The sequence below is a fragment of the Miscanthus floridulus genome, chromosome 1 (assembly GCF_019320115.1).
Source record: "Miscanthus floridulus cultivar M001 chromosome 1, ASM1932011v1, whole genome shotgun sequence".
NCBI classification, from domain to species: domain Eukaryota; kingdom Viridiplantae; phylum Streptophyta; class Magnoliopsida; order Poales; family Poaceae; genus Miscanthus; species Miscanthus floridulus.
Window position 1 is genome coordinate 158,882,197 of NC_089580.1, and position 22,185 is coordinate 158,904,381.

The 22,185-nt window shown below is 51.5% G+C and overlaps 2 protein-coding genes across 3 annotated transcripts; one reads left to right on the forward strand and one right to left on the reverse strand.

Moving 5' to 3' along the window:
- The first annotated feature begins 12,566 nt into the window (after positions 1 to 12,566).
- On the forward strand, positions 12,567 to 16,685 carry LOC136499649 (hydroxyacylglutathione hydrolase cytoplasmic-like). The gene is made up of 8 exons (XM_066495231.1): positions 12,567 to 12,725; positions 12,829 to 12,951; positions 13,959 to 14,120; positions 14,753 to 14,831; positions 14,913 to 15,026; positions 15,846 to 16,022; positions 16,189 to 16,258; positions 16,329 to 16,685. Exons 1-8 carry the CDS (start codon positions 12,679 to 12,681, stop codon positions 16,361 to 16,363), a joined length of 807 nt encoding a protein of 268 aa, XP_066351328.1. The 5' UTR covers positions 12,567 to 12,678; the 3' UTR covers positions 16,364 to 16,685.
- A 2,046-nt stretch (positions 16,686 to 18,731) lies between these two features.
- On the reverse strand, positions 18,732 to 22,111 carry LOC136545244 (uncharacterized). Of its 2 annotated transcripts, XM_066537293.1 has the most exons (9): positions 21,076 to 22,111; positions 20,932 to 20,986; positions 20,783 to 20,846; positions 20,658 to 20,700; positions 20,424 to 20,522; positions 20,193 to 20,261; positions 19,756 to 20,104; positions 19,540 to 19,682; positions 18,732 to 19,447 (listed from the first exon to the last, which is right to left on the reverse strand). In XM_066537293.1, exons 7-9 carry the CDS (start codon positions 20,099 to 20,101, stop codon positions 18,833 to 18,835), a joined length of 1,104 nt encoding a protein of 367 aa, XP_066393390.1. In that variant the 5' UTR covers positions 20,102 to 20,104; positions 20,193 to 20,261; positions 20,424 to 20,522; positions 20,658 to 20,700; positions 20,783 to 20,846; positions 20,932 to 20,986; positions 21,076 to 22,111; the 3' UTR covers positions 18,732 to 18,832. The 2 variants fall into 2 exon arrangements, with proteins under 2 accessions (XP_066393390.1, XP_066393394.1); XM_066537297.1 differs by having other exon boundaries at positions 19,540 to 19,679; positions 19,756 to 20,261.
- Positions 22,112 to 22,185: the final 74 nt, after the last annotated feature.

The window sequence follows — 22,185 nt, forward strand, 5'->3', positions numbered from 1 at the left end:
CTCGAACTGATTTGGTCAGGTTAGGGAGATACAAGGCTCCAAACAATGGTAAAAGAACTGAAATGCAACATCCAAACTTAGAAAATTCTAAGTGTTGAGTCAGCACCACAAATCCGACTTGTGGGCCCAAATTGAACATGTTGTGCTCATTTTCATGACTTGGTCACAAAATAACTTTTGTTCCTTATGTAATTTGCTACAACTTTGTTTTAGGTTGCTCCGACATGCAAACATTCTAAGTGGTACTTTTTGAACAGTCAAACCAAAAAGTCCTAGGGTCAAAACAAGTCAAACCATGATTTAAAATATTAATTGGGCAAAATGATCAACATGAACATTGTTCCTAATGACTTTCTGAGCATAGCTAAGATGTTTAACAATATATTTAGCTATACCACACATTGGTCATACAATAACCAAGCACTAAAGGTACTGAAATGATGAAAAACACTTGAAATGATACTCTTGTTTCATAATCATGTTTCACATGTTTCAAGTGATATATGCTCATGAATGGATGAACGATGCTCATGATCATGAAATGCAAGTGCAATCAGGCAAGACTAACACCAGGGATGTTACAACCCCTCTAAAAACATCTCTCATTGACATACAGCAATATAATCAGACGCATGACATAGGTATTACGCCTTCACGACGGCTAAACCTGGATAAAACCTCATGTCTGTCTTGCGTCACCATCTTGTTTGTAGCTTGCGCATCTGTCTGCCGACAATCTACTACCTTGGGCATACCCCTAGGTATTCTGTCGACCATATTTCGTCGACAGTGGCGCGCCAAGTAGGGGGTGTGCGTACTGCTCTCTAGGCGAACAAGATGGTCATCATCCACGGTTCCATGGCTACGCCAAACGGCCTCATGTTCACCATCAGCCAAATCACCTGGACCACTGGCTCTGATGACTTCATCGCCATGACCCCGTAGGAGGCGCGGATTCAATCAGCGTCGACCACTGCTTCACCTGCATCGGCTACGGCTCCGACCACGGTGGATCTGGCTCTGGCCACGCCAGCATTATCTTCAGCCACGTCGACAACCCGTCGTCCGCTTCCTCGCTACAAAGGGAGGCAGATCGACAACACCGACCTGCTCGACTCCATCGATCGGGTCAGCACCAAACTTGCTAAAACCCTAGCTCTGGTAAGTTCAATTCAAAATCAACCTAATGAGCAGGTAACCACTACCCACAACAGATCTACCCGACCAGCTCGGGCCAGTCATCCTGCATGACTCGGTACGGATCTCATGGTCACATCTACTCCTGAAGGGCACTTCGTTCATTGTCGGCCAGCCCCCGCGATGGGTCTCTGGCTCTCCGAGTACGAAGCCTCGATGGAGAACCACCAGGCCCAGCCCTACGGTCTACGCAACTTCGTCAACATGGTCCGGATTGAAGATTATCAAGAAGGATCGGTCCACACAGTTCAAGAGGGTGGCTCAAGCTCCTCGTCCGGCATTGCATCAAATGCCTCCGTCCACACCAAGCTCCAGCATCACGACGATGAAGGCGTTGAATACGATCTAGATATCCCAGACCACGCCCCAGGATACCCATGATTCCCATCCTTCCCACCAAGGCAAGGAGACTTGATCAATGTTGTTAGTAATGATGAACCATCGGCAATTGGCGAAACAGAGCAAGAAAGGCTAGCACGCGAAGCACGTAATATTGACCGGTTTAATCGCCGACAAATCGAAGCTGAGGCAGAAGAGGAGGCCTGACGCATAAGGGTCCAGCCACACGACCTTAACAATGCCTTTGATAGGGTGGGGGACAAGCAGGTCTTTAGGACCCTAAGTGCCAATGTAGCAGTTGCTATGGCGACAATGCAACGACTACCCAATACCCCGGAAACTCAGGCAGTTCATGATTATATACAAGCTTACCTGACGGCTGCTATGGCTCAGACCACAGAGATTGTAAATCAAGCCCGAGCTCCATCCATCTCAGTCAAATCAAGCCACAGCCGCTAGTACTCAAGGCGCTCACAGCCGCCCAACCAACGTGGCTCGCGCAACAACGACCCATTAGACAACCATCAAGGCAGAAACGGTGGCCATGATGGTGGTCGGAACGACAACCGCCGTGACTACCGGGATGACAACTATCGAGACAACCACGATAATCGCCGTGATAACCATGGTCGTAGGGTTAACCAGGGTGGCAACCGGGATCGCCGTGATGGCAATAACAATCTCCGCCATTACCTCAGAGAACGCGATCTGCGCGATTGCATTAACCAAAGAGCCAACGATCGTGCATCCCACAAGAGCTATCGCCATATGGAATATGATACTACCCACGGCCCTCCGGGTTTGAAGCAGTTTACTCCACACCTTCACCAAGTCATATGGCCCAAGAACTTCAAGCTCGAAAAACTTCAGAAGTACGACGGTAAGGAGTACCCCGAATTATGGGTCATGCTCTACGAAACCGCGTGCAGATCAGCTATGGCTAACGAGCACGTCATGTCTAACTACTTCCCAGTCGCCATCGGCCATGCAGGCCACCAATGGTTGGTCAGCTTGTTGACAAACTACTTTGATTCCTGGCAAGAGCTCAAGCAAGCATTCATCGATAACTTCATTGCTACTTGCGAGCAACCCGACAACAAATATGATCTGCAGCGGATTCGAGATCGCAAAGATGAGCCACTGCGTGAGTACGTCCGATGCTTTTTGGAGATGCGCATCAAGGTCCCGACAATCTTTGACAACGAGGCAATCGAGGCTTTCATCACTGGTCTCCGTTTCCACGATGCCCTAAGGGACAAGCTCCTCCGCAAGAGACCCGAATCAGTCACAGTGCTCCTAGCCACTGCTAAAAAATATGCGGATGCCGATGATGCTAAAAAGATAATTGTCGAAGAAGCAGCAAGGGTTCCACGCTCCGACCACCCCCCACACCGCGACGACTACCGCGGCAACCGTGGTCGGAATGACAATTTTGATCACCGCAACCAGCGCAATGATTCCCGCGACCACCGCGACCAGCGTAATCAGCGGTGTAATCGCCACAACGATTACAGGGGCAAGCGTGCTCGAGAAGACAACGGCAAGGTTAACACCGTTAAAAGAGGTGGCGGATGTCGCGACTACGAGGACGACTATGCCAAAGCATTGAAAGGACCCTGCCAGCTCCATCCCAAGTCAAACCATACCATGGAGAATTGTCGCGTTCTCAAGTCTATCTACATGGGTCAACAGGCCCCGGATACATCCGATAAGCCTAACGACGCAGGGGAACAACGCAACGAAGATAACGATGATGAAGACGTAGATCCCTGTCACAAGTACGTCAAGCCAACCGATTGCGTCCACACCATCATTGGGGGCAAAGTGTCCATTGAGACCAAATGAGAACGCAAGCTGCTCGCCCCGCGCTTGCTTGAACATGGCCAACCTCGTGTCTGTCTTGCGTCACCATCTTGTTTGTAGCTTGCGCATCTGTCTGTTGATAATCTACTACCTTAGGCATACCCCTAGGTAGACTGCCGACCATATTTCATCGACAGTGCGCATAGACCAACGAACGGCGCTCGGGGTCGCGCCCGTCAGCCCCAGCGCAACGCCCTAGTTCGGGGGACCAATCCCTCGCAATTCGCTCAGGCCAGTCAGAACATTGCCACCGCGGCAATGCTCCTACGCGACCTGTCCGAGCCGAACGACCCTTGCGAACGGGTGATCCACCAGAACCTCCAGGCACTGCTGGAAACCGCCGCCATTCAACAAGCGGAGTCCTCTGTATCGTGACGCCGACTCACGACCTCGCTCCCTGTCCGGGGAACAGGGACGTAGCAGATGGGGCACTACACCCCGTCACTACCACAACCGCCGAGTACAGCACAGGAAGCCGCAGCCGTACCTCGCCTTGACTTGACGACCGCCCCGTGCCGACCACCTATCTACGCGTGGCTCGGGCCGAACCAAGACGCGCGTAGCGTCGATCGGATTCCTAGCCCTGGCCGCCTGGGACCACGGACCTTTGTCCAACCGCTCCAGCAAGCGCTGTAACTACCGTGCTTCAACGGAGGCCACGACAAAGGTAAGGCCAAGCGCCAGGATCAAGATGAGGGCCCCTCCACGCCGAGGGGAAAAAAGAACAAAAAGGATCGCCGCCGACCGGCCAACTCTGCGTTGGCCGCCATGGCAGATTACGCAGGCACTCAGCCCCAGCAAGACCCTCCAGGCCACTTTCATGAGCTCATGGAGAGCCCGTGCATCAACCACAACTATCCTGTCAACCATCTCTACAAGGACTACCAGCTCCTCAAGCGCCTGTAGAGGTAGGCTGGCAGGCCAAAGGAGGAAGAAGACGGGGAAGCAGCAATCGAAGAAGGGGGCGAAACGGGCAAGGATCCAGACGACTGAAGTGATCCGACCGGAAGCCTACCGACTGAAGGATGACGACAACGACGCTCTCTCCGTGGACCTTGGAACAGTTATGTCTTTTATTCTTTTCCTAAGTTTTAGTCTTACCTTTTACTTAGCGAACACTCCTATAAGAGCACCCTGACCCGAACACTTTTTGGCTTGAGGCGCTCGGGGGCTCCACTAGGGGGCTCTACTATCCCTCTGTTTTTGTTTTTACCTTAAGTACTCTTTTACTTTCGTATAGAGAAACTCCTTCCTACCCGAACGAAAGGGCAGTTTGTTCCTTTGTTTTACCTTACGTAGCTTTGCTTTAAAACATTCCGACTGATTGCACCCCGCCTTTTCCTACGGTTACGATCGGCCAAGCCTCACGGGCCACGCCCTGGGCTCGCAAAGTTGCAGCCTACGGAACAAACGGGCTGGTATGAGAAAGAAAGAAATTTAAAACAAAATTATGCTAAGAGAAAACTAAGGAACGAAAGGGAGCAAGCTTCCCCGAACGGAGCAACTCCATCACAAAAACAAAAACCGATTACAGTCATTTAAACACACACGAACGTTTTACACAGGGGTTCCTCCCCCCACGAACTTAAACTTCGTACATTTACTAACTACTTATATTCATCAAGGTATTAAACTGGCCCGGCGGCATCTACTGACGGTGCGACCGACGAAGGCGCAGGCTGCTCGCTCCTCGGCAGCACGACGTTCGGCTCGATCAGGGCCGAGGTGACGTTCCCCCTCGAACTAGGCTCCGTGCTATCTGCAGGCTCGGAGGCATCCTCTCCACGCATGCTTCGGGCCATGTCTTGACGGTGAACATCCATCACCCACTCGGCGGAGACTTGCTCTGACACCGACCGCACGTGCGGCAACAGGCTCTCCCCGATTGACTAGATGTCCTCCATGCTCAGGCCTTCAGCATACCCGCCGCAGATAGTGGCGAAGTCCAGATTCGGGTGCTACATCACCACCGAGGTCAGCACCCCTGACGCTCCATAAAACAGCCCGCTCCTGACAAGGTCCTTGACCATGTACGGGACCTCCGCCAGCTGAACTGCAGTGCGCTGGTACTTGGCGCCGACCCAAAGACTTCTGAGATGACGAGCTGGGCAGCGTTGCGGATCTGGCCGAGCTCCCCTTCGAGAGCACATCGCTCTTCATGAGACTTGGCTAGCTCCTCGATGTTCTGACTGAAGTTTGCCTTGGTCATCTCCAGGTCTCACTCTAGCGCCTTCACCTTTTCGCCCAGCTCTGCAAGAAGAGCGACAAGCTCAGAAATAGGCTGGGGAAAAAATCAACACCACGAGAAAACAAAAAGGTACGCACTGATGCAAGAGGCCTCAAGGGTGGAGAAATCCTCTGCCTGCCGAGCCACCTGCTCGCGCAGCCGGGCACTCGCGTCTTCTATCCCCATCACCTGGTCCTAGAGCACAAGCACCTCCCGATCCGCTTTTGACCGGGCCCTCTGCTCCGCCTCCAGGGCCTTCTTTGCCGACTCCAGGGCGTCCCGCTCTGGCTCAAGGGCTATCAAGGCCTCTTGAAGCGTCGCCTCGGTGTTTGCCAAGGACGTCCACAGTCTTGCCTTGATCTCCTCCTGACGAACCTTTGCCGCCTTGAGCCCTTGCTCGGCAGCAGTCGCCGGCTCCGCCGCACGCTGCCCCTCTGCCCGCGCCACGGCCGTCTCGGCCGCCCGAACCTAGGACTTGCGACAAGCGGACTCCACCTGGCGCTCAAGCTCGGCCATCCGGGCGTGTTTTGTTCAGAGGAAGTAAGACTTGTGGGACGACACCTTCCTTATTTCCTGTGAAAAACAGACATGCTAAAACAACCGACGAAAGATTCAAAGGGCAAGGAGAAGTACCAGAAACCCACCTCCACAGCGAGCTGCAGGTCGACCTCAACCAGCTGCCGAGCAAACTGAGCCTGCTTCTGGGCGCTCTTGAGCTTCACGGATAGCTTGGTGAGCTCGGACATCGCGGCATGCCCTTGCCCCCCAAACATATCCCAGAGCTGGCGCTCCCGGGAATCCTGGAGGATTAACCTCGCCTTCGACGGGTCCTCGGGGTAGGGCCACTCTAGGTCACCCTCTGATGGACTGCCGAAGGGCCCAGCCTCCGACCGGACCACCACCAGCTCCCGCGGCGACACCGTCGGTTCCACCACGGTATCCGCCTCATGGCCAGATAGGATCTCCACCACCACGTTCACATGGGACGCCACCGGGCGTCCCAAGTCCGTCTCGGCCATGCTTCCCTCCGACGCCTTCGGCTCCAACAGCAAGGATAGGTCGTGCAGCCCTCCACCCGGTGAGGTAGGGAGCTCATCCCCCCTCGTCTCCTACACCACGACTGGTGGAGGAGGGGCCACAAGAGTTACCTCTGATGCCACCTCCGCCATCGGCACCGGGATCACTGCCAACAACATCGCCGCCGCTGTCACGTTGTCAGCAGCCGCCCCGAGGGGCACCACCCCCGGGAGGGAAGGCTTCACCGCCGCCACCCTGCTGCCCCCTTCGCTCGCCGTAACACGCTACAGAGTGGGCCTCCAAACCTCCCGCACAGGGGTCGAGGCGATGCTCAACCCCGACATCCCTCGTTCGCTGACAAAAATCGTGGGTAAGCCACACTCCAAAAAGACTCAACCATCAAAAGTCGAAGAGGCAACAAAATGAAACATACCGGGTGGCGAGAAGCACTACTATGAAGGCAGGCTTCGACGATGATGGGCCCACAGGATGAGGACCGCTCCTGGACTGTGACACGCTCCCCTTTACTTCAGACGAGGTCGGAGTCGTTCCAACTGGCTCCTACCTGGCCTGCGGGTCGCTACAACCTTCGGCTCGGGGCTCCCCGACTGCGAGTCACGCGTCGACCGGGCGCCAGTCTGCCCCTCAGACCGCCCGGACTGCTCGGCCACACCCACGGCAGGCGGGGCCTCCTCCGGCCGCAAGTCCGGTGTTGGCACCAGCTTTGTCGCCGCACAGGCGCCGGTCCGCTCCTCGGACCGCCCGGCTCGTCCGGATGCATCCACCGTAGGCAATGCCACCGAGGATTGCGGTGACCGCGTTTGCTTCACCGCCCGTTCACTGACGGCATCCACACTCGTAGCACGCTTCCTCGATGTAGGAACCTCCGCACGCCGCGTGGCCTCCTGCTCCTCACCAGCGGACGCCGCTGCAGGGTCGCGATGCTCCGCTGAGGTCACGACGACCTCCCGACTCTCCTCCTCATCGGAGAAGATCATGTGATCTAGATCCGTAGGATCATTCAACGCGAGTTCTGACTCGACGTCGCTCGCATGTTCCCCGGCCCTCACGCGTCGGGCGACCTCCTTCTTCTTCTCTTCTTTTCGATAAACCTCCTTGGTTTTCTTTTTCTTCCGGGCGTCTGCCGCCTCCTTCTAGGCGGCCTATCGGGCCCGGCCCGCCGGCCCCTTGGGAAGGTGTGGCCGGGACTTGTACCTCCCAAGCCCCTACGGAACAAATGAACTAGAATCAAAAAAGAAGGGGGCAGAGAAAAAAGCACGAACAAAATAAGAGAGCATACCAGCGTGGACACGATTGAGGCATTAAACGCTATGGGTTTTCCCACCACCGTCTCTCTGGGCCTCAGCTACAGCACTCGGCCGACGCGACTCCAGATCTCATCGTCCGACAGCTCCTCTAGCGACGCGCGGTCTAGGTCCGACCGGCCACCGTACATCCACATCGGGTGCGTCCTCTCTGCCAACGACGTGACCCGGCGGCGGTAAAGGGTGTGGAACACCCGCACCCCGTTGAGGCCACCCCTTACGAGCTTCCAAAGCTCCTCCTCGATGACCTCCACCTTGTGCTTCTCTATGTGGGCGTAGCCCCATGACCAACTCTTTTGTTTCACCGGCCTCCCACTGGTTAACGCTGGAAACGGCGCCCCCGCCGGATTCCTAATGTAGAACCACTCCTCATGCCATCCCCTGTTGGAGTCACATGGGGGTATGCGGGATACGAACCTCCCGCACGCGGCTTCCTCTGTAGGGCGAAGCCTCCGACCAGTGTGATCTCGGCCGGACTCCAGTCCGCCATAGCTCTCCTAGAGAAGAAGAGCCGGAAGAGATCGACGTGCGGCTCCATCCCAAGGAAAGCCTCGTAGATGGTGACGAAGCCGGTGATGTGCAGCACCCCCATCGAATTGAGGTGCTGCAGTTCCAGACCCCACTCGTTGAGGAGCCCGCGTAGGAACCAGTGCACGGGGTATCCTAACCCACACTCATGGAAGGTAAGGAAAGAAACCACCTCATCGGGATGAGGTTGTGGGAACTCCTCCTCCTTCCCGAGGACCCTCCAGTGCGTCACCTTTTGCGGCGGCAGGAACCCCTTCACGACGAACGTCTCTAGCACTGACGCCCTCACGATGGACGTCCTCTAGTCCGACATGTCGGTGAGTTCCTCTCTTCTCCCTCACCCTCTCCCCTTCTTTCCTAGAAACCTCCGTGGCTCTCAGGAATGCTCACAACAAAGAGGAAGAGAGAAGGCGGTGGCAGACAAAGAACAGGCAAAAGAGCAGAACAAAAACCCTCTCCCCTCTCTTACTTAAGGGAAAGGGAGCAGCGGTTATGGAGGGACGCGCCGATCGGGGAAGCCGGAACGACGAGGCGAGTTTTTTCTCTTTCTTTCATTTAATGCAGATAAGACGTGCCCTGAACCGATGAGACGCGCCCCGCTCGATGGAACGGCTCCTGATCGGATGGGACGTGGCCTGGCCGTGGCCCACCACTACCGCATGATCAACCACTACCACACGACGGCACAGGAACCAAAGAGCCACCGCATGTGGGTGGCTCCCCACTTCCCCAGGCCAGACCTAAAGGAACCCGAATGACAGGTAAGGATAGACACCGACTGACAGGTAAGGAAGCGAAGGGGCGACCCATGTAGGCCACGCCGACTCCATCACGGACGACAAGCACGGGTCCCGGTCGGACATTTCCGACTGAAGCTCTCCGAACCCCGTCACTCAGGTCGTCAGGGTCCTAGTCGGACTTTTCTGACTGAGGCTGTCTGAGCCTCGTCACTCTAGTCATCAAGGTAAATACTATCAAAACCTCTCTATTTCATTACAAATCATTCATACATCCATACACACATCCATCTCATACGCATGAACCCCTCGGACGGTTAGGGCATGAACCGCCCAGGGGCTCGGGAACTAAGCATCGCACGTGCAGCGAAATGCACTAGAACGCTTCATGTTGCGCCACAAAGTGGCGGTTGCCTCATTCGACATGAGCAAACAACAGAGCCAGGGGAGAAAACCATAGATGAGCACCGTGCGGCCTTCGCTCGGTCTGGCAAACCGGGTCATCTCGACCTTCTCGTTCGATCCTGAACCTCTCGCCAGGCCCACAGAATCTCCATCGAAGGGGAGGCCGTTAGGCCATCCGGGTCAGTCTCCGGAACGACCTAGGCATCTGTCAGGTTGCAAGTAAAGGAGTAGTGGAATGTCACAAGAGGGCTATGCCAACCCCGTCACGAATGATGGACCCGGATTCCACTCGATCACACCCGTTAGCGAGCTCACCGAGCTAGTCTTTGAGCCCGAGCGATCGGGATAGGCGACGAAACTCAGCCCCTCCGGTTGTGAGGAACCAGATGGGGTAGCACAAAACAACTCACATCGACCCCCATGAAGGCCCGACAAGGCTCGGGGGCTCAAATGCCAAAAACCTTAGGACCGTGACTCCGAACTCACGTCGACAGGATCTATGACATCCGGCTATGGCTTGGGACCGCGACTCCAAACTCACGTCGATAGGATCTATGACATCCGGCTATGGCTTGGGACCATGACTCCAAACTCACGTCGATAGGATCTATGACATCCGGCTATGGCTTGGGACTGTGACTCCGAACTCGCATCGACAGGATCACTTCCGACTACGCTACAAAAAATTCGGGGACCACGACTGAACTCGCGTAACAAACTTCACTTCCGACAAAAACCCTGGGACCACGACCCCGAACTCGCGTCGACAGGATCTACGACATCCGGCTGCGACCTGGGACCGCGACTCCAAACTCGCATAACGGCTTCACTACCGACTGCACTCCAAAAAAACCCTAGCCAAGGATCACAACTCCGAACTCGCATAAAAACTAACTGAGCTAACTGTCTTGGCTGCCCAGGCCGCACCAACATCAGGACCCCACAGGCTCCGTCTCATCCATCTCCAGAATTAACCAATCTCCGCGCCTAAAAACGCCTTGGCTGCACATCGACACCGTGGATTAACAAAAATCTGTCTCAGACTAAAAACACGCACACACGCTCCAAACACCCCACAGGCGGTTCTGCCCAAACCGCCCGGGGGCTCGGGGGCTACACCCACGGGTGTGCTCGTGCGCACCCACCGAACACAAAAACCTCTCCCGCTGACAACGTAGAAAACCCCCAACCGGTTCCGCCTGAACCGACCGGGGGCTCAGGGGCTACACCCGCGGGTGCGCTCGCGCGCACCCACCGGCAAGACGAAAAATCCCCCGACGATTCGACTCAAATCGCCCGGGGGCTCAGTGGATCCTGTCGGGTTCATAAACCCGGGGTCCCTCGGGGACCGGCTTCCACGCCCGGGCTCGGCCTAGGAAAAACATGTAGTTCATAGGCCGGCCTAAGAGCCTAAAAACACAACGGTCCAGAAGGGCAGTCCGGTCACCGACCGCAAGGTCTACCCAAAAGAACAAGCGCCCGCTCATCAACTTCTTCGGCCCACCTCTCCGACCGGAGCACTCGCTTCAGGCGCCAGCCGCCTCCAAGTAGTCTCTCCAATCGGAAGGCATGGCCCAAAACGCTGCTTCCTACTCCGACCCCGCGACTCCGACCCCACGACCGGGGCTTGTGGGAACCCTGCTCACCACTCTTCTCCGACCGGCGCACTCAGAGCCGACTGGAGCCATCTGACCGGGGGCACCCCATTCGGAGGGCACCGGAAGACGTGCGGAGAAAGGCAAGGCAGGCTCACAAGCCAAAACCACTGTACCAGGGACCATACCTTGCACGAAACAGTACTCTGCAGCCACCCTGACACAAACAATATTGTAGGCGCCGACATCTCCCCCCACGATATTGTAGGGGCCGCTAAAAACTCCCATACGGTAAGCCCCCCGCGTGTCTCTGGACATCAATCGCAGTATGGGCACCAGGATTTGCCGTACCGGGTGAACATAGCGCGGCTCCTCACATGCCACTAGGCATCAAATAATATTTACAGGTACCGGCGTCCATCCTTCCTGAAGAAGATAGCACGACCTCCCGTCCGCATCCGACATTCTACGGCGATCCAGTCTTCATCAGCGTGGGCAACAAGGCTTAGAAACATCCGTACTCTCTCTCTCACCTGTAAAGCTATTCCCTTCATCTATAAAAGGGGATGCGCTCCTTCCAACAAGGGGACGGATTCAAGAAGACCAGAGTTCCTCAGATCAACATCAACACCCCACAACCGCAGAACCATTAAGTTCCGACCGTAACCCTTCCGGTCGGAGCCAACCGAACCTCTTGTACACCCCATCTCTCTTCCTCTCGTTTGTAACCCAACAGCAAACTTCGAGCACCTGGGCTCAGGAATAAAGTCGCCGACCGACCCCGATTGGACGTAGGGCACGTTGCCCGAATCAGTATAGATCCTGTGTCATTGAGTGCTAGGCCACCTCCGATCACAACGTACAACAAAACTACAAATATTTACTAGTTGGTCATTTTCTGCTCCGACAAGGTAATTGTGTATTTTGTATTGCGAGCACTTAGTGTTATGTCTCTTGTTTATCTTTGGTCACACAATTATGGGAGGAGGGGGTGGGGGTTTGGTCAAAACTAGTAGCTTGATCAAAATTGGAGTTAAGAGCATTTTGATGTACACATGAGTAAATTTGATCAAAAGTGGTTACAGCAGAGAGAGAATACTCCTCTCATTTTTTTAGGGAAACTCCCTTCGTCTCTTAAAAAATGTAATTCTCACTGAGTGAGTAATCAAGGCCCTTCATTTTTCATAGAGGTACATCGACTGACCTATTCGGCCTCTGGTTAGACACTGATGAGGCGGGCAGGCGGCCTCATCACGGTCACTGATGACGCGACCCTCCACCGCTACCGCCGGCGAAGCGGTCGTTTTCATCCCCTTTCTTCCTTTGTTACTTAAACCTTCCGTACCCATATCCACCTGCTGCTCCCTGCTTCCAGTCTTCTCCGTAGGGGGTTTCGCTCCAGAGATTTCGCCTCAAGGGCACACCCACCCACGGGGGATCCGCAGATGAAGATCATCCCGGTCCCTTGCCTGGAGGACAACTATGCCTACCTGTACGAATCAGCCTGCATCGCTTGTTTACCCTATTCTTTTTTTTTTTTGGGTTCGTTTCAAATCATTGAGTTCTTGATTGCTATTTGTTTCTTCCGTTCCAAGAATCGTGGACGAGAGCACCAAGAAGGCGGCGGCCGTTGACCCTGTGGAACCGGAGAAGGTTCTCAAGGCGGCCGGCGAGGTTGGCGCCTACGTTGACTGCGTTCTCACCACCCATCACCACTGGTATGCCATATCCTTCCAGTTCGAGATGTTTATTTGCTAGGTTCCCTTCTTTGCTTGTGTTCGAATGTTCTGATTCTTGTTTCTTTGATTGATGAGTTGTTGGCCATCATCTTATTCCGAGTTGACAGTTGAGACATAAAAGGGCTTCATATTTAGACATTCAATAGTTATTTATTTAATCAGGCTAACGCCACTGCTCGTGTCTTAGGGTCTGTTTCGATACCAAGGGCAAAAATTAGCCGCAATTAGTCCCTAGCCCATCCAAACAGGTGTGCTTATAGGTGGGCTAATTTTTTTAGCGAAGCCTTCAACTAGTTGTTAACCAATTAGCTAGCCAACCTCAGCTAGTTTGGGCTATTTTTTAGTGCCAACTACTAACTCATCCTAGCTGATCCAAACAGGCCCGTAGTCGATGCACATAGGAATTCAGAAATATTAATAGGTAGTCCTTTCCGACCTGGGATTTTCTCTCTCTATGATTTCAGTTTAATTGCTATGTGCACAGGTTTTGATGGTACAAGAAGAACAGCACTATGCAAGACATATACGCTTACTGTTCTTTTCTGGTAATGAAGTCCACATAGTATTCGCTAGATACACCTTGCAGAAAATGGAAACCGAGGGGATTGGAAAATGAAGTCCTGAATGGACATGTGATTGATAGTGCTTGACATATGTGCCTCATGCAGATGCAGTCATTCTTGTTTGTTTTCAGCTCTTAGAGTAGTCCATTTCCAATTAAGAATTATAAGTTGATGCTTTGGCTGCTGGGAGATAGGCCTTTTCATCATTCCCACAATGTTTTCATCTCTTCAATGGAACTGGGGATTTCTCTAGCTCCCACTTTTAAAGTATATCAGACCGAAAGGTCAATGCTTTGAAAATATGTATCAGGTGGCACAATATGCAAACTACTCTTGTCCGTACTAAATTGAACATTTGTGGGCTTCATTGGCAATTGTGTAATGCATCATTAATGAATCATGCGACCGGTTTTGTGATTTTAGGGATCATGCTGGTGGCAATGAGAAGATGAGACTGCAGGTGCCAGGGATAAAGGTCTTTGGAGGATTACTGGACAATGTGAAAGGCTGCACTGATCAGGTGGAGAATGGAACTAAGTTGTCACTTGGGAAGGACATTGAGATACTATGCCTACACACGCCTTGGTATGCTGTTCACTATGCTGCTTTCTTGCTTTATTATTACATACGTTTCACCTCTCCGTTTATGGTATAATGTCAGTGCTGATGCATAGCGGCTCAAGGAACTATGTTGGCTCAACGTTTCATTATCATTCAGGCATGTTTTGTAGTAAGTAATCTTATGTGGGACCCATGGGCCAGGAGTCGTTTGCGTGTGAGGCTTAAATAGCTGACCTCTGTGTGGGAACAGAGCATTATTTTGCAATAGAACAGTGACCGCAGGAACCTTTTCTCGGCGCGTTATCACTCTCGATTTCTCCTGTGTCTCATGCTCCGGCGAGCGATTGTCGGCAGCCAAGGCTTGTGACAGCTGGTATCAGCGCAATGTGGGTGGCAGGATTATTTCAGGATCTATGCAGTACAACAGTCACCACAGCCAAAGTCGTATGAAATTTACTTAAGTCACCACTGCCAAAGTCGTACTGAATCTATGGATTCAGTAGAATAACTGATGAGTGGCACGACCATGTCATTAATCTTGAGAAACTTAGTTGAGCTCTTTAATAAAATCTCAATTTTGCGTGATCCTTTTATATGTGTTTTCTCTGCAAAAGCCTGTTGATTAGATCCCTATCATTTTTTCGTTCTTTCAACAGCCACACTAAAGGTCATATTAGCTACTATGTTACTAGTAAGGAGGGGGAAGATCCAGCGGTCTTCACTGGAGATACCTTGGTTAGTAACTTAGTATACACATCTTGCTTACAATGATGATTCCTTCGATTGTTATGTCCTAACCCTTTTTCTGAAATACAGTTCATTGCTGGTTGTGGGAAGTTTTTTGAGGGTACTGCAGAGCAAATGTATCAGTCCCTTATTGTTACACTGGGTTCGCTGCCAAAGTTAACTCGAGTTTACTGTGGGCATGAGGTACGATCTCTCTTTTCTTCACTCTGATTCTATCAGTTCCATTAAGGAGGAACTTGAATGCTAGTGAACCACTGAACCTGTATGGTGGAATATATAAAGTAACTATGTGTCTCCCTTTGTCATTTAGGATGTAAATCTTGTATTATCAATGACTCAAGGACATATGTACAAATCTACTGTTTTCTGTTTCATGTTCTCAGGAATAGGCAGTTTCCAGATTGATTGACTGTTTATTGAATTTCTTTTGTAGCAGATTCTAAATTCTACGATTTGTTGACTGTTTTATTTGAATACATTTATGTTGGTTGGGATGTAATCCAACAGCAAGGAGTTAATATAGAAATATGATGCTCACGTGTGCCTCCTTTTGTTCCTAGCTAATAGAGATTATAGAATTGTATATATGTAGCATGTATGTTTTGAACCGTGACTTGTGGCTCTTGGTGGGTTTCAACTCTAGCCTACCCCAACTTGCTTGGGACTGAAAGGCTATGTTGTTGTTGTTGTTGTTGTATGTTTGTTAGTTACTAGGCCCGTCGCCTTTCCATTCCATGTTCTATCTTTGATAACAGGTGCTTGAGCTGTGAGGAGCTTGTTCATGATCTTTTTAATTTGCTTGGTTGAATTTGGGATTTTGAACTTGTTGTAAAAGATGATGGCAACTTGAGTGGAGACATGCATAGTAATAACTTTGCCAACAAGAAAAAACCAGTAACATTTGGTTGTTTTGTTTATCTTTTCTTAATATGGTATACAAATTGTGCTGGTAGAGGCATACTGTGCTCTTTATGGTCTTACCTGTTGCTTGTTGAGTTGCAGTACACTGTGAAGAACCTAAAATTCATACTGACAGTCGAGCCAGAGAATGAGAAGACGAAACAGAAACTGGAATGGGCTGAAAAGCAGCGTGAAGCGAATCAGCCAACAGTGCCCTCGACTATAGGAGATGAGTTTGAGATAAATACATTCATGCGTGTTGATCTACCAGAAATACAGGTTAATCTCCTCACTTGAAACACTTTCCTTGCACTGCCTTCCACATCCATGCGCAGAATTGGTTGATGTCTGTGAATGAAGAGCGCATAGAAGGAATTTTCTTTCTTGCCAATCACAACTACATCGGAACGGTTCTCTTAATTGGGTATCCTTATGAATCTTTCAGGCTAAATTCGGTGCCAACTCTCCAGTTGAAGCACTGAGAGATGTCAGGAAGACCAAGGATAACTGGAAAGGTTGATGACACCCATGGCTGCCACTAGTCTGTTGGACCAGCATTCCAAATGCAGAAACCTTGCCCTGTAGGTGAGAATGAGGTTTACTGCCGTCCAATGCTTTGAGAAATGTGGTGTCGTGAAGGAGAAGACTCCTACAATAAGCTCCGTGTTAACGAGTAGTTATAATACGCCCCTTGTAACTTGTGGTCTGTTTGCCAATATTCGCCCTCTTCGTTTGGGCTTGTTTGGCTGATAAGCTATGGCTGAAAGTACTGTTGGCTGATTTGGTGTGAGAGAAAAATACTGTTCGTTGGCTGAAAAAATACGACTTATAAGCCAAATAAGTCCAAACGAACGGGACAAATATTAATGTACGAACTATAATGGCTGTCTTTGTTTTCTCCACCGCCAAACTTGAAAATATGAAGAGCTATGAAGGGTATAACCTGCCTGCATTTTATACTTACTAGCACATGCCCGGGGCGCGCCCCTAGTGTTGTGGTCGGAGCGAGGCGAGATGGCCGGATTTATACTGCGCCGTGCATGGCCGGGGCCGGCGAGGTTAATCGCAGGGTCTGGGAAGGCGAAGGGTTGGGTGAGGCGATCTGCGCCGTCGGATCTGCGGTTCAGGACAGGCTGGCGGCTGCGATCGTCCTGCTGGTGCCTATGGCCAGCCAAGCTTTAGGAAGCACATGTAGTTGCTTGCCAAATGCAGTAGAGTAGTAGTGTCGCCACACCTTAGGCCATCCCAATCCATCTATGTTAAGGCTCGTTTGGATGCCCGTATATCAAGTTATGTTATGGTACCTGATACTCCGTAATCTTTATGCAACCATTATGCAAATACTAGCAACGTATAGTTGGAGAATGCTAGCTAATGACTTTTACACAGGTTAAGCAACTGGTATGTCTAAATTGACACAACAAGACGTTAGACGTGGTGCTTTGCATTGCATGAACACCATGAGGGCCAACCTGACGAGGACATGGCATCATCGGATATGACCATTGATTATAAGGTGAGCTTGTTTCTACATTTGCATAATGAATTGTACCAAAAATCAATGAGTTATGGCCTTCCTAATGAAGTATTATCGGGGCACCGATGAACTGAAAGTTCAACTTTGATGGATTTACGCTTTGACACACATTTGTACCTAGAAGCAAATAATAACATGTACATGTGGAACCAAGTGAATTGTACCAAAAATCACTATGCAAATGTAGGAACGAGCTCACCTTATAATCAATAGTCGTATCCGATGGTGTCATGCCCTCATCACAGCCGACCCGACTCGTGTAATGTAATTAGGTGGATCTTGGCTCGTTCGAGCAAACTTAAGCCCTATTCAGATCCCTTCCCGGTAACTATTTAGCTGCTAAAAATTATTTAAGATCTGTTTTTGAATTCACAGCTAATATTTAAGCTAATGTCTTACCCAAGTATGTCTAGCTGCCCGCACACATAATCATTTAAATTTCATGGTATGTTGGAAAATGGTAACATGGGATCAGATCGGGAAAAAAAACTAAAGAAAATAAGAGAGGGGAACGAAGCAGCTTTTTTCCAGATAAAAATGGACATAAAAAACAGACAGACAAAAAATTGAACCAAATACATATAGGAATTAGACTCAGTATCATCGCATCACTAGACACGAGTTATTCTAACTTGTACGAGCACGAATCATGAGTGAATCATATACGAGATATAGATGGTGCGAACCAATACGTATTGGAATTTGACCCGATATCTATCATTGCTAAGTTGTTCAAACTCGTGTGAGTAGAGTCATAATCTGGATCAAGTAAAAGACCGGGACCGAAGAAACTCGTCATTGTCCGCGTAGTTAGTGGGAAGTGGACGAAAAAAATAGATTGAAATTTTGGCTGTTTAATATGGATATGGACGTGGCTAACACACAGCCATGAGTGCGTTAGCCGAGTCGCACGACCGGCGTTTGCCCCGCTATCCGTCCCATCCGTCCGTCGCTGCTGCCCCCTCCCATCGCCGCGGGCGCCTTCTTCCTCCTCGCCAAAGCTCCCCGCCCCGACCTGGTCCGACTGTCTCCACTGCCGTCAGGGCCCCTAATCGCCCTCCAGCCATCTCCACTATTGTCGGCCTTCCTCCCCTAACCTTCCCTTCTAAGCCCGCCAAAGCTAGGGAAGACGAGAGAGAGATAGAGAGAGAGAGGAGAAGCTCCCGGAATCCTAACTCTCAGATCCAGGAGGAGGAACTCGCCTACCTCGCCACCAGTACCGTCGCCACCCCACCCCTAACGGTGGGGGCGCGGGCACGAGGAGGAGCTCGCCGGACGGCCAAGGGAAAGAGAGTGGCCTGCGGGCGTGAGTTGGGGAGGTGCCCGTGCTTTCCCTAAAAAACGGCTGTCCGTTTTTAAGACAATGCCTTTTAATATTAGGGAAAAAAAGAAAAGATTTAGGGGTCCGTATATTAGAGTCGTTACAGATCGATTTGAAAATACTTGGAAAGTATATAGAAGGTAAATCACCCAATTATTATGTATCTTTCAAGTTCGATGAGACAGGTTTATGATCGATGGAGACAGATGACAAAAATGGAGTAGCTATTATTCACGAAACTTTCTTCTTGCCGGAAGCATTCGACGCCGAAGGCTTGGACTTGAGCTTGAACGGACGTGCTGAAGAGGCCGCGAACTGGCCGAAGCCCAGCCGGCCGGGGACCAACTTGGGCGGCGCGAACGGCCCGCATGCGGCGGCCGATGGCGCGCTCGCGCTGCTCTTCTTCCCGTGCCCAGTCTCGGCCGCCGTTGCAGTGCCAGCGTGCTCCCGGGCGTCGTCGACCTTGGTCGATTGCCCCTCCTTTGCTGCACTCTCCTCTGGCTCGTCATGGCCGAACATTTTCTTGGCTCTGCGCAAGAACGCGGCGGGCGTGCCCATGAGCACGAACAGCTTGAGCACCTCGTCCGTCTCCAGCTTGCACTCCGGCGCCGCCGCCTGCTGATCCGACGATGGCCGCCCCTCCGGGGTGGCGGCGCCCGGTGGTCGAGGCGACGGCGGGAAGAAACCGGCGCTGGGAGCGAAGCCGTTCCAGCACTGCGGCGCGGGGTTGTGCCTGGCCCGCGACACGCACTCGAGCGTCCTGAACTCGGCGGCCACGGGCGCCTTGAGCCCCGCGTGCCGCACGAAGCGCTGCAGGCTGCCTCGGAACGTCTGCTCCTGCGGCTGCTGCACGATTTGCATTGCACCAGAAAAATGCTTCAGAATGGAGACTTTTTGCCACCCAAACGAACTCCCAGTGATCTGTCAGTGGATCTTACATCGCTGAGTGTAACGTGCCGGCCTTGGAAGACCGGCGTCGCCGCTATCGCCCGCCAGCCTCGATCGGCTGCAGCTTCGTCGGTGTAAGTGAGCCTCCTTGGCGCCACCGGGCCGGCGCCTTCGTGAAAGCCCGCCGTTGCTGCTGCGTCTCCAATGGAACAGCGTGTCAGCTCAGTGTCAGTCAGAAACAGCGCTGGCTTACGGCAGCTTGATACCTTTTCTCGCCTTCTTTCCCGGCGGCGTGGCCTTGCTCTCCCTGGCACCGCGCTGCCTCCCTTTCTGGCTCCCCGGAGTGCTCCCGTTCCCGCCGGTGCTGGTGTTCTCCTGCTTCTTCGTCTCGGCGGCGCTCCTCTTCCTCGGCGTGGCGGCAGCCGGCTGCAACGGCGGCGCAGCCGTGTGGCGTGATGGACCTCTGCCGCCGCCCTCTCTCCCCTCCGGCGTGATCGTCTGCTGCAGCTGGTCCGCGTGCCTCTGGCGCCACGCCGCCAGCTCCGACTCCGAGAACATCTGGTTGCTCTTCAGGGACATGAACACCAGCTTGGCTTGATCTAGCAGTGCCATGGCCTGCAGAAATCAAGAAGACCTTGTCTAATAGCCTTTGGCTTCTTGCATTGTGCAGGTACTTTAATAAGAGCTAGGCGAGTGACGAAACCTCTCAGAAAGGCACAGTGTCCTGGCTGTTCATCGTTATCTCTTTCTGGAACACCATGTAAACATCGTTCTGCGATCGCATAGTGAATGAAGATCGTGAGACCGAAGTTATTCCTTGTTCAATTCCGTGGGTGGATCTTTTCTTTTTTGTTTATAAGGCCGTGGATGCAAATTTAAACCGTAAAATGGAAAGGATAACGACGTGCAAGTGCAACTGCGTCAAGAGACGGACCTCAAATTGCTCCAGTGCTGTGTACATGCCATCCTTGTTCTTCTGTCTCAATGTTGCAAAGTCACCGGGCCTGCTCACCAGCTCTGCATAACCAGTCACCTGTAGCAACATGTCGTCAGTCTTTCACTTGGAACAAGAAATAGTTGCATCAAGAATGGTGTCACATGTTCGAGTTTCAGTCTCTCACTCTAACACAAACAATTCAGATCTATCACTTCATTTCTTAATTCTTACCTGTATGTCATCTGGCATTGTAAACAACTCATGCCTGTCTCTCCTGCAAGAGACGAAGACGCATCATAACAGGAAACTACGCGGTGCCTGATGGACAAGCCAAAACAAGAGATCCTAAAGCTTACAGCTCCAACTCGTCGAGGATATATTCAATGATCTGTCCTACTGAGCTTTGGCTTGGTAAGTTATCTGAAACAAAAACAATATGAAACTCTCATGTCTAAACAGGAAATGCAACAGTACCGATGATAACAAAGAAGCAAAAATTCCGTACTGGTGTTGGCTGCATATACTGGCTCCTGGTGGCTACATGAAGCTTCTCCCTGCAACTGCTTCAAAATCATCCGGCAGATGAGAACTGGAGGAGGAAGAGAGTTGAAAGCACCCAATGGCTGCAGATTGATTCTTTTTTTTTTACCTGGATTTCTTCATTCCTTTTTCTTTTCCCTCGCGCGCTCGGACCGGAAATGCTGTTCCGGATTATCTGCCAGGGATCAAGGAGGCAGACGGCGGTGGAGTCGCCGTCGTTCTTCTGCTCCTACAGCTTCAACAATCTAGCACTTCGCCTCTTCCCTTTTCCAGACATCTCTGCTGGTCCTATTGTGCTTCCTTCCTTAGAACAAAAAGGAGGGAGAGAGATAGAGGGGGGGCTACGATGATGATGACAATGCATCTGCCTTCAACTTTTGTGCTACTACTATGTTGCGAGATAGAGGAGAGGATTTCAATTCTACAGCTGGTAGCTCATGTATATCTATGTATTTGTGACCGCTCGTCCTGAAATGGAATTTTCTTTCTTGAAGAGAAGAAATGAGATCTTTAATTGGACTGTAGAGGCACCGGAATGCCATGATATCTAGGCCTTTAAGGCCTGCAGTTTTGGTATACGGCAGATTATAGACAGGAGCAATGCAGCACGAGCTGTGAAGAGGAATATACAGCTTCACACGATTCAGAATTTCATGTCAGAAATGCGTGGAGCGTCCCAAATATTAGCTCTGGATTATGAGACTATTTTGAGCATGGATGTTACTGTAAGAGCTCTGCCCGTACGTTACCGACTTACCATAACTCCATAAGCGCCACAATTTATTCTTCTCTCAGCCCCCATATGTTATAACGTTTCTCTTCTTCAAAATGTAAGTATATTATACGGAGTAGAATGTAAAGTGCTACTAGGCAAGCAAGATTAAGCAGGCACCATTCAATTCTGCAAGGTAAGAAATAACGGGCGACAGACCATGAGCAACTGGGCACTGAGGTATTACTGCTGGTTATATCCTGGTTCAACTCGAATTAACTGGTCCCATACCACCATAATTGATGGAGGCATGATACTACACTGGTGCTCTATATGGTATAGTTGCCACACATATTCTGCTGAGGTTGGCATGCGGCTTCTGCTGGGTGCAAGTGGAATAGCTGTGAAACACTTCTGCAGATCCAAGGAAACCAAAATCTGCTGTAGGAAAAGGCTGCAACAATGCCTTCTCGGAAAAGCTTGAGAAACTGGACACACAAAAAAAAA